This window comes from Leptonychotes weddellii, chromosome 2, assembly GCF_054177405.1.
Source record: "Leptonychotes weddellii isolate Sample4059 chromosome 2, ASM5417740v2, whole genome shotgun sequence".
Lineage (NCBI taxonomy): Eukaryota > Metazoa > Chordata > Mammalia > Carnivora > Phocidae > Leptonychotes > Leptonychotes weddellii.
The window spans coordinates 18143395-18156490 of NC_138370.1; the positions used below are offsets into that span (position 1 = coordinate 18143395).

The window sequence follows — 13096 nt, forward strand, 5'->3', positions numbered from 1 at the left end:
TTTTTTTTTTTTTTTTTGGTGTTGAGTTGTATGAGTTCTTTTTATACTTTGAATATTAATGCCCTATCAGCTAATATGATTTGCAAATATCTTCTCCCATCTGACCCAACTTATCTTTCATATTGTTACAATATTTTTATAATAAAAGCAGGAAAAACTGAAGGGTATGTTTCCAAACAGGTTAACATTGAAACACTTTCATTATGGTTTTTCTGTTGTAGCTTCTGTAAACTTTTCACCCACTTTATAAAAAGCTGATATTGCAGAGATGTGTTTCACTTCTCATGAGAACATACTTTTAATGGATTATACAAACTCAAAAGATTTCACAACCCTTTTTTCATGCATTGACATTTGATAGGAATTGTAACTAAATGTGAGGTTACTTTTTCTCTTCAGAAATGACATTTAAAGACACATTTGAATTGTTTGAATTGTTCACTGGCTGCTGACAAAACTTTGCATGTGTATGTTCTCTAATATGACTAAAAAATTACAATGATAATAATCAGTGTGAAGAACTAAAGTAATATGGTAAGTCTAATAAATGACATTGAGGTAAAGTGAGAACATTGGGGGTGAAATTTTTTGTTTCAGTTTACGCACAATTCAGAGACAAACCTTTTATTTCATGATGTATAACAAAAGGACTTTTAAAAGTTCCACATGAGTGAAATAATGAACTTTTCTTGAGGCATAACGTCAAATATGAAAACTAATCATCTTGCAAAAAATAATTGTCTTTCACTTATTTATGTAATTTCTTGTAATGCATTTGTGTATATGATGAGCACCTGCTAAGTGCCAGGAACTTTCTGCTTATTGAACCAAAGAGAGGAAAAAACTCCTGAATCCTGGATCTTACTGGGGCAAAGGGGACAGATAATAGACAAGATAAATGGGGCGTGTGGGTGGCTCAGTCATTAAGCGTCTGCCTTCGGCTCAGGTCATGATCCCAAGGTCCTGGGATCGAGCCCCGCATCGGGCTCCCTGCTCAGTGGGAAGCCTGCTTCTCCCTCTCCCACTCCCCCTGCTTGTGTTCCCTCTCTCACTATCTCTCTCTCTGTCAAGTAGATAAATAAAATCTTTAAAAGAAATAGACAAGATAAATAAGGAAATCGTTTTTCATGTTAGTTGGTGATAAATTGGGGGGGGATAAATCCAACCGGGAAGGAGAAGAGGATGTAAACGAGGTGATAATTTTAAATCTGATGCTCAAGAAAGGTCTGAAACGGTGAGGTTTTAGTCAGGACCTGAGTGAGATGAGATTTTCATGAGTTTTGAGCAGAGGAGTGATATGACCAGTAGGGGGGCTATCAAAATAGTCCAGGTGAGCAAGATCATGGGGCTCGAACAAGGATGGTTGTAACAGAGGTGATGAGAAGCAGTCAGTTTCTCCAGAGGATTTGAAAACAAACCAACAAGATGTGATGACAGAAGGATGAGAGAAGGTGAGGGGACAAGGAAGACCCTGGGTTGGGGCCATACTCAAAAATCCAAGTAGTGATGTTATTAGGCAGTTGCATATACAGGTCTGGAGAGGTCTGGGCAGGAGATAAAGATGGGGATGGGTTGGGAACTATCTTAATGCAATCTTCAGTCCCTTCTCAGCAGAAGAGCATGAACATGACCAGATTTCTGGTATACAGTCAGCACCTTTCATTTTTATACATTTACTGCTTTTGGACCTTTCAAGTCTGCTTCTGCCTCTACCGGACAACTAAAACAGCTCAAATTCCATGTGGCAGGTTATGAATGTCCTTGTACATCTTGAAATTCTTGTTTCCTTTCTGTGGCCCTGACTTGTTTTTCTATCATGGTCTCAAAGGTTCTTTCTTATCTTTAGTACTAGCTCTTCTTCCTCTACTTGCCCACTCAGTATGTTGGTTGTCAAGTTTATGTCCCTCATATTTTTTTTCCTGAAAAATATTTTCTATTCTGTTTTTTTTTTATCCTATTCTTTGTTAAAGTGCTACATTTTTGTGCTGGTTCATCAACTCTTCTAATTTGTTCCTCTTTCCCACTGCCACCGGATTCTCCCCTTAATTGCCGGCCCTATGCTACTAACCAAGATGCGTGCCTAGGGTAGATAAAAAGGAGCTGAAATCCAAAAATCAAGGTAGAGAGGCAGGAAAGTGTCCTGGGAAGTCAAGAGTTGCTTTGCAGTCAGATATGGGTCTTGTGGGTGACAGTAAGCTAGAATAAAGCCCTGGCTTCTGGTTTGGGTGATGATGCTTTGCTACCACCTCTGTATTGCAGATATATAGCCATCTTTATGTCTGACTGCATCATGTAAGCCCCACTGCACAATACATAGAAGATAATAATAAATAAATGATTATAATAATGCTAGACTAATATGAATGGATGATACGCCAACATCAAAAATTCTGGAAAAGGAAAAGTTAGGTCAATGTGGAAAATACACCGTTGTAACTAGCTGTATTATTTAAAAAATCTGACTCTGCGACTTGAGATCTGAGCTGGATATATTGGTTTGGTCAGTATGCAGATAATATCCCAAGCCATAGAAGTAGATAAGATTCTCAGACGGAGGATGGCATCTAAAAACAAAAGAAAATAATGACAGAAAACACCAACAGTCTTATGACAGCACCATCTGTGATTAACCTAAGCAGCTTTTTTTAAACATTTCTTCTGGAAAAGCATATACCCATGTTTCATACAGTTGATGATTCACCAGCCTCTCTGATACGCTGCCCCAGGAAACAAACAAGACTTTCCCTGGTGTACCAGTGTAGCCAGAAGGGAATGTTTTACACTCATCATTCCACTCAACAGATTTTAGTGTTCATCTCCCTGCCAGCCCTCTGTACCTCTCGGGTTTTATATAGTCCAGATATGGTCAGTTAGGCTAGTCCATTTGTCTTTTTCAAAGTTTTAATAAATCTACCCAAAGAAACTATAGTTTGAAATCCAATAACTTGCACCATGTTTATCATCTGCATAAGCCCATAAAAGATAGATCAAAGCTTAGGGGCCTAAAGAAAAGCAAAATTGAGCCTCATCTCTACTTCAGGGTGAAAGGGAAATAAGTAAAATATTTAATGGACAGTGTATATTTTGTTGCTAGTAATATAAACCAGGTCACTACTGCCAAAGCAAAGAATAATTTTTTACTTAATTTGTACAGGTATTTCCTCAATATTATATTTTGGGTAGGTTGTGACAGCCAGGTAAATGTATGCAATCAGAAAAATAAAAGAAGAGGGACGCCTGGGTGGCTCAGTTGATTAAGTGTCTGCCTTCAGCTCAGGTCATGATCCCAGGGTCCTGGGATGGAGTGCCGCCTCAGGCTCCCAAACCTGCTTCTCTCTCTGCCACTCCCCCTGCTTCTCTCTCTGCCGCTCCCCCTGCTTGTGCTTGCTCTCTCTCACTTTCTCTCTCTGACAAATAAATAAAATCTTAAAAAAAAAAAAAAAGAAGTTGATGAATAGAATGCCCCCAGCTACATGCTTTTCTGGCCTTGTCTGCTGGGCCCTCTGCCCTGAGCTGCTGCTTCTGTAATGCTGATCCACTTTAGTCCCATGCTGTCCATGCCCTCATGCCCTTTAATAGCTTTTCCATCCCTGGGACAAAACTTTGATAAAGGCATCATCTGTTTCCTCCTTGACCACCCCCTTGCTCAAATAATTAATTACTCCCTTTTAGACTATGTCTGTGCTTCGTGTATGTACACATACACACACACACACACACACACATCACTGTCAGATGATTGTAAAGATTTTACTCTTCCGTATTAATGTGTAAGATCTTTGGGAGTTGTGAATATTCTGTGCACGTTGATCTTGACATACTAGTGACTTGCTCAGTACTTGATATAATGACACAGTAGGAATTTGTTGGATTGGCCTACATGAAGGGATAGGTATTTCCATCTTAAAGTCATTGGTTGGAAATAATCCTAATACCATCTATTTTTTGTTTGTTTTCATGGTGTAGCATCTAGCATTCTAGAGCCACCTTTAAAAAAAAAAAAAAGTAGAATTCATTCTTTCTCCCAAGAAAACTCCTTTAACCCTGTGGCTTTTAGGAAACAAACTGAGGGTTGCTGGAGGGAAGGGGGGTGGGGGGATGGGGTAACTGGCTGATGGACATTAAGGAGGGCACGTGATGTAATGAGCACTGGGTATTATATAAGACTGATGAATCCCTGACCTCTACCTCTGAAACCCATAATACATTATATGTTAAATAACTGAATTTAAATTTAAAAAATTACAAATGTAGTAAAAAGAACATGTGGAGCTTCTAAACAAGTATATGGGTAAAAATAACATTTATCCTGCTTTATTGAGGCCAAGATTAGATCAGTACATTATCATTCTGGATTTGCCACTTTCTTTCCTCTTTAAAATAATGAAATGTTTAGGTTTTCTGTAAGAAGCATCCATATAGACTTTAACAGTTGTCCTATATGTATACATAAACACACAGGGAATGATTTGAGAGATATCTCCAAAGACAATTTGAGGAATCTCTATTGTTGCTGAAGTTCATGAAGATATTTTTTTTTTCATGAAAACAAATCTTCATTAAAAACATGTTAAACAATCAGATTGTTTAACATTAGGGATTGAGAGATCATTGAGAATGATCCACATTAGGGATATATGTTGAAGAGTGGTTCTGAGAGAAATAGGTCTTTGGAAATGTGTGGGGATAAAGTTTTTGGATTTTTTTTTTTTTTTTTGCAAGGGAAGCAGTAATATAAGGACTAGGAAATATTATTGACACTTAAAGGGTGGCAACCAGGGATGATAAACATCCTCCACAACAAAGATAGTCCTTCACAAAAAAGAGTTGTTCCAACCACGATGCTAGTAATGCTCCCCTGAGAACTCCAATGGTATGTGGCCATAGCTAGCTGCTGACTGGACCTGACAAAGTAAAAATGGGGCTATTAAGGAAAAAGCTAGAGTAAGTGGCAGTGTGTCAACAGCATGACATAGTCACCCAGCCCTAAGATTTGCTTCAGCTCAAGGAATCTACCAGAAAAGTAAGAATATAGAATAGAAAAAAGAAGAAGATGATGACGACAATGATGAGGAAGAAAGAAAAAATAAAAAGAAAGAATGAATCTGAATCATAGACACAACTCATTTGCCAGGAAGTTCTTTATCAGAAGAAGCACATCTTTTTGGTCACAGTATCTCCAAACATCCATCTTGTTTAAAAAACAAAAACAAAACTATTATATGACTAATATCCTATGAAGAAAAAAAAAATCCAGTCCATTCATTCAGCAAATATTAAGTATATTCTTTAGTACAGGTTGCTTTAGTTTCTGCTAATTGAATGTCAAATGAAAACAGACATGGTCCATCCTCTAATGTGGCTCAAGGTCTAGAGAGATTTATCAGATTCAAAAGGTTTCTTTTTTTTTTTACAAAAATATTCCCATTTTGAAGACTGAGTAATATAAGAGATCTTTCCTTTGCATTTAAGTGAAAATGGAGTTATAATATCACAAGTATTAGGACAAAAGCCATGGTCACGCCCAAAGAGAAGGGACCAGTAAGCAGCCTGAAAGGAAAAGATTTCTGGTTAATAGCAGGTATATATAAATGTATACATTGTGAGCCCATTTTTTTAAAATTTTTATTTAAATTCTTATTAACATATACTGTAGTATTGGTTTCAGGAGAAGAATTTAGTGGTTCATCACTCGCATAGGACACCAGTGCTCATCACAAGTGCCCTCCTTATTCCACATCACCCATCTAGCCCAACCCCCACCCACCTCCCTCCATCAACTCTCAGTTTGTTCTCTATCATTAAGAGTCTCTTAAGGTCCCCCTCTTTTCCGCCCTCCCATATGTGTGACCCCATTCTTTATAAACTGAGTTAAAAGATAAACAGCTTTGCTACATATTCCCAATTGCTTTGAACTATAGTTCTCAAACGGATTCAGCTAAGCTTTCTTGTCATCTCAGTTTTAAAAATTGTTTGTTTGTTTTGCTTGGCAAGTAAAGCTTATCATCCAAATCAAATAATAGAATAAATTAAAAGGGGGGAAATAGCAGGAGAGTCTGCATCTGAATTATCCAATTTGGTTTCCTATAATGGCCAATTTTCCCAGATAATTGTTTATTTCTTTTACTTTGTCTCTGCCTAAGAAAAAAGGATGTAAGTCCTTTACTTTCCCCTTATGTCCGCTTTCTCCACAGTAGCCAAATCATTTAAAGATAGACCTTAGTCAGATCAATAGGATTTACAGGAACTATGGCCAATCTACAGAATGATATATATACAAAGATTGTCATTGCAAAATAAAGATCACTTTGGTAATATTTAATATATATATATAAGTTTAGTCACATCCTTACTTGTCAGTACCTCTTCCCAAAGCAGGACGAATGTTTGCAGAGGAATGATTGGCCTCCATCTGCTGGACAAGATGTGAGTTTGGTGTCCCAGAGCTGCCTGTGCACTCTGTTAAAACCTCAGCTGTACTAAATCCCTAACTCAGCATTAGAGAAAATAAGAAATGATCAGAAGATGTTGATTTTATGCTAAATTTATCAATCAAGTGAACTGAACTGTTTCCAAGAAAAAGTCCTACAATTATTTTTTCTCATTGAAAAATGTTCTTAAAATGTGGTCCTCAGACTGGTGGCACTCTGCATCATTTAGAGAACTTGTTGGGGGTGCGGGCGCCTGGGTGGCTCAGTTAGTTAAGCCTCTGCCTTTGGCTCACGTCATGATCCCAGGGGTCCTGGGATGGAGCCCCAAGTCCAGCTCCCTGGTCAGTGGGGAGTCTGCTTCTCCGTCTTCCTCTACCCTCCCCCTTCTCATGCTCTCTCTCTCGCTCACTCTGCTCTCTCTCAAATAAATAAACAACTAAATCTTTAAAAAAAAAAAGAAAAAGAGAGCTTGTTGGAATTGCAAATTCTTGACCCCACCTTAATTATCAGAAATTCTTGGGGTGAGGCCCATTAATCAAGCCTCTCAGAGGATTCTAATGCATCTCAAAGAGACGTAGGCATAGATTATGTCATAGAATATAACTGCTTAAAAAGCTACAAAGACATAATTTGTGATGCTACCAATGTATAATGAGGGAAGCCCTGAAAGAAAACAATACAAAGAAGAGAAAAGGAAAATTAAGTTTTTCCTTTGGTTTCAATCTAGTGACTAGACTTTATCTTTCTAGCGTGATAAACAGATGCCTTGGCAAAAGAAAAACTGGCTCATGAAGCTCTGATAAAAGATCACAGGAAATATTTGCTTCAAATTTCGCATAACTATTTGTTTTATCCGGAACCTCTGATGAAAGATCACAGGAAATATTTGCTCCAAATTTTGCCCAACTATTTGTTCTAAGGGAAATTATTTTTCTTTCCAGCTACACAGTTGTTTTCTGTCACTTGGGAAAAGATTTTTTTTTTTTTTTTTTAGGTAAGGAAGAAATGTTACCTCTCACTCTCAAAAGACACACATGTATAAAGACAGATATGCATTTGTCCATAGAAAGATACGTGAGTAGATTCCATGCCGGTCTATCTTTCAGTGTGAAAATTAAAACTTATGGGTAGATACAATATATTGCTAGATGTGGCAGATAGGTAAATTTAAGTAATTAATCATACTTGTTCCCTTGCTAAAATTGAATTTTATATTTTTAAATTTTTTTTAAGATTTTATTTGAGAGAGAGAGACAACGAGCAGGGGGAGGGGCAGAGGGAGAAGCAGACTCCCCCCATGCGGGACTTGATCCCAGGACCCTGGGATCATGACCTGAGCCAAAGGCAGACGCTCAACTGACTGAACCACACAGGCATCCCTAAAATTGAATTTTAATTTTAAATTTCAACTTGAGACATTATGCCACAGGGCCCTAGACCTTTCATGTGTAACTAATGTGTTTTTCCACGTGTCTGACAGAAAGATGGAACGGTGGAATAGCTTTCTCGATCAACAGGATGACACTGATAACTGCTCAGAATCCGTGAAGTTTGATGCCCGCTCCATGACAGCCTTGCTCCCTCTGTGTAAGTACAAGAGGACGGTGCCTGTGGTGGTTGTCCTTAGAGTTAGTGACACTATGTAAAATTACAGTCCTGGGACTTACCTTTCATGTGCATGAACGTGAAGACTTAGTGGACAAGTAGGTCTTCTCCTCTTTTGAGACAGAATAGAAAATAAGCTTAGGTTGGACTAAGGAAGCTTTGTTACAGGTTAAACTAGTCCACAGTGTTGATGGTGTCCTCTGATTTCGCAGCCACTGGATGAAGTCCTGGAAGTAACTATATCCCTAGCACCATTAATTGATATTTGAAAATCATGGGTGGTATGTACTTGTATTAGTCTCCTAGGGCTGCTGTCACAAATTACCAGAAATTGGGTGGCTTCCAACAACATTTGTTCTCTTACAGTTCTGACTGCCAGAAATCTGGAGTCACAGTGTCGGCAAGGCAGTTCTCCCTTTCAAGGCTCTTCCCCGCCTCTTCCTAGATCCTAGTTGCTCCTGCCTGTTCTTCTTGCTCTTTGGCTTGTAACTGCATCACTCCTGTCTCTGCCTTCATCTTCCCATGGTCTTCCTCCTGTGCCTTTGTGTCCTCTACTCTCCTTGTAAGGACACCAATCATGGGACAACGGCCCACCTGAATCCAGTATGACCTCATCTTCACTTGATTATACTGCAAAGACCCCACTTCCAAATAAGGTCACATTCGCAGGCAACTGGAGTTAAAGACATCAGTGGTATCTTTTGTGGGGAAACAATTCAATCCACAATAGTGCTGAAACAGAGCTTTGCAGGGTTACAGGAGCTCAAAAAAATCATTATTCGGTTATATGTGGACAGGTTCTATTAAGGCAGCAGGACTGAGTTGCATATAATTCTGCTAACCTTTAAAGGCTGAGTACATTTCACCAAAAGGGTAGGGTGGGTGAAAGAGGACCCACAGAAATTTCAGTCAGAGGAAGCAGCATATGCAAGGGGCAAGACGGATGAGTTCTTACACAGACAAACCTGAAATACAGACCATAACCCCAAGGTATGACGGGTATTGTGCACAACACAATTGATGGGTGAGAGAATATGGCATGGATGAGACAAAAGGAAAAAGGATCCTAGTAAAACTGTTTAAGGTAAAGATGTTGAGAGATTGAGGAGGGAGGACAGAGGCACTGGGGACAGAGAAAAGGCCACAGGAACTTTGGAGAGCTACTTATTTTTTTTTTTTTAAAGATTTTATTTATTTATTTGAGAGAGAGAGAATGAGAGAGAGCACATGAGAGGGGGGAGGGTCGGGAGGGTCAGAGGGAGAAGCAGACTCCCCGCCAAGCAGGGAGCCCGATGCGGGACTCAATCCAGGGACTCCAGGATCATGACCTGAGCCGAAGGCAGTCGCTTAACCAACTGAGCCACCCAGGTGCCCTGGAGAGCTACTTAAAAGGCAGAATGCAGAGGATTTGATTGTAAATTAAAGATAAGGGAGATGACTGATGAGTTTCAGGCTCATTCAGCCTGGCAAAGGGATATCCCATCTTGCTTGTTTTGTGGGTGGTTCTTTTTCTTTTTCCTTAGACCTTTCTCTTTTTTAGCTTTTTTGGGTCTTATATTTACTTAAAAATTTTCTCTCCTTTTCCTTCAAATCCCTCATAGAACATTATCGAATAATATCTAAATTTTTATTTTTAATTTGGGAACTTACAACCTGAAAACAAAATCTTCTTTCTTACTGTGCAATGAAAGTAAGGGCCATTGGAAAGAAATTGTTAATGGGTATTTTATTCACCTAATCAGAGAAAATGTCGTCCTCTACTAAGATTCCCGTCCACGTTGAGTTAACTTTTCCACAATTAGGATCCCATTATGTGAATCACTGTTCCAAATAAATGTATACTATGAAAATATTAATATTTTCTGAAATACCCAGAGGATGGGCTTCATTGATCCATTCCAAAGTTTAGTCAAAATGTGCAGTTTTCTTTCATTTTTTTAATGTATTCAAATCATAATAGATATCCAAATACAGAATTATTGAGATGAAATTGAAAAAGAAAATTTGCATTATTATTGAAAACAGATGTCTCTTATCAGATTTAAACTCAAAAAAATCACAATTATGTAGTTACTTGAAGAATCTGATTTTTACTCCGAATATATTCCCATATGAAACAGAATAAAATTTATGTTTGAATATGTTGATATGAATATTAAAATGTATCAAAATATTAAAATTTGTCAACTAACTAATGTCCCCAAATGAGACAAGTACAAGTTGTAGAGGACAGTAACTTTGTCATGGATGTTTAGTTAATGGAAAGTAAATCAGTAGTGATGCCCGTATTGGCTTTTCCTGTGACTATTCTTTTGGCTTCCTACTGAATAAACGGGGACAAATTTATTGTTCCCCTTTTATTCCAATAGGCTTGATAGTAATTATAGAATTGGAGATTATCAAAATGTTAATTAAGTAAGAAGGGTAAGTTTTCTAATAGTAGGTTGGGCTTTTGTTTTTTTAGATCCTAAAAATGGCCCAACCCTTCAAGAGAAACTGAAGTCCCTCAGAGCTGCACTGATTGTCCTTTATCTTCTGGTGTTTGTAGTTCTCATACCCATCATCGGAATAATGGCAGGTACAGTATTCTAGAGTTTTGAAACTCAGCAACTCATCCTGTGAATTAGTTATTGTAGAAACAAGAAGAAGCATTTACAAAGTGTTTATCAAATTCATAAATTAAAAAAAAAGATTCTTCAAAGTGATTAGTTTAAAAAAATAAAAATAGAATAGAGAATAGAAGATGAAAATAAAAATACAGCTATGTGAAGGTGAGATGGAATGGATTAGGCCATTCCAAAAAATATGTTATTCCCCTGGAGTCCTATGTACTTCTTGTGGTGGGTCAAGAATTTTGTGATAAGTACTCAGGTTGCCAATGTAAAGATATAAGCAGGACCACTTACATTCACAATGCCTAAAACAAAGCAAAACAACAAGAAAACAAGCCAGTTGTTTGAAAATAAGCTCTTCTGCTCCTAGCACTGAGAGGAGAAAGAAATATTCCTGCCAGTGCTCACTGAGAGGAGACCTTGCCCAATAATGGCCTGTACTTCAGGAATCTCTTTCCAGTTTATATGGCCATATGTTTCATAAGGCTATTATTGAAAACATTTCTAAAAATAACCTGATGGCATCCCCTCAACCTAAAAAAATTAGAAACAACACTTTAGAGTACATATTTCTTTGGCAAGTCTAACTTGAGGAGGGGATGGATTTGAGAGTTTCCACAGGGGTGAATAGCTTGCATATAACTCCGTCAGATCTGTAAATATTATTCCCCTCGGTAGCCTTTTTGATGGATTTGATTGGCATTTGAATTTATATGCCCGTGGCTCTCCTCTTTCTGACTGGCAAAATTTCTGGATGTAGGCTCTAACAAACGGGGAGTCAGATACATTTTTATGTGCATACTAATCAACTTAACAAGAAAAGTGCTCCTAAACACAAGGCCAAACCTCCTCTGTGAAGAAGCAACCTAAAGGAGTATTCTAAGAGCCAAGATTTGCTAAGAAATAATAATAAAACCACAACAACTGTGACAGTAGCTGTCACTTTTGGGCATTTACTATGTTCAGACACTGGTCTTATAAATATGCCACGGATTATCTTAATGTACCTTTACAATTACCCTTGAGCAGACATATACTTATTCCCATTATCCGCAAAAGAAAACTAAGACTATTCAGTAGTAGATGCAGATGCCACCCATGAGTCTTGACTCCTAACCTCTGTGGTCTACTCTCTCCCGATGTAATTGAATTTTTAGAACAAAATGGGATTGGCCAATTAAACACACACACAAACACACACATGCAAAACAGTTTCCATAATTTTAGCCCAAAAAATATTTCCACAGGTAAAAATTAATTCCTATTTTGGCCATTAAAAAAAAATAAAAACTAAAACCCACCACAACAAATGAAACTGATCAGCCAAGCAAACCAACCAGAGCCATCTATGGAAAAGGACCTGCTATGTCTATCATTACACAGCTGACCTCCTGATGAATTAAGATTATCTGTATGGTGTTTATGTATATGCTTATGTTCATTTGAAATGCATAATTGAAAGATGCTTCATTGCTTGGGATCATTAGCTATAAGCTAGTTAGAGTCTGGGTAAATTCCACCCCTCTCATACAAATCATGGCCTACAGAGTCAACGCCAGGGAATGCAACTTCTATCTGACAGGCACGTGCAGAATGGGCCAGTGAAGTCTGGAAAGAATTCAGGGTTCTAACCAAGCTCAAAATCTTTGGGCTATTAGAAAATACTACCAAGTTTCCACATTCATTGTTGGGTTGAAATGACTGATCCAAAGTAGTTTTATTAGAAAGAAAAATGAAAGAATGAAAGAAAAGGAAGGGAGGGAGGGAGGGAGGGAGGGAGATTTGTTTCCTAACGCTATAGCAGGCACCTAGTAAGACTGACGAGAAGTTAAAAATGTTAAAATCCTATACGGTCACATTAGCACTCAAATTCACCAGAACTTGGAATAGATCTCACTGTTTCTATCACACTTGAATAAACAATTGACAGTCCATTTTCAACTTTAATTAAGTTACAGATAGAATATTTTCCAAAACCAAAACAAGACAAATGCAATACATATCTCTACTTGATATCAAGAAATTGTAAATAAAGGCAAAATGTATCCCTAAAAGATGGAAATTACTCTGTTTTGGCAAACATGAATTGATGGATGAAATAGAATGTGCAGAGAGACTCTGTTTAAATTTAAAATGTCTTATATGATGAAAGATGCTTCTTAATGATGAAAGCCCCTCCATATGCTATCATCTCTTAATGAAACTCCTGGATCCTTATCATAGTACAACAACATAATAATGTCTCTGGCAATAAAGTACAATCTAGGATTAATGCATATATAATTGTTGCTGAAATACTGAAGATTCTTTAGCTCAAAATAATACAAAATTTTGGCAGAAGAAGATATTAGCAACATGAAGGAGTAAATGTGAACTGTGAAATCAAATATCACTCTCTCCCTGGGGGTTTACACAAGCCATAAAAGTTTGTCTCCTTTCAAATGTGAA

General features: G+C 37.8%; 1 protein-coding gene across 4 annotated transcripts in view; it reads left to right on the forward strand.

Annotated features, from left to right (window-relative positions):
- Positions 1-13096, forward strand: part of MSR1 (macrophage scavenger receptor 1) — a 61956-nt gene that overhangs the window by 3492 nt on the left and 45368 nt on the right. For 3 of the 4 annotated variants that reach the window (XM_081808140.1, XM_031028285.2, XM_081808167.1), the window contains exons 2-3: positions 7916-8018; positions 10501-10614. In XM_081808140.1, coding sequence (XP_081664266.1) covers positions 7916-8018; positions 10501-10614 — 217 coding nt within the window. Of the gene's footprint in view, positions 1-7911; positions 8019-10500; positions 10615-13096 lie in introns of all 4 variants that reach the window. The other variant, XM_081808147.1, reaches the window with a different exon arrangement.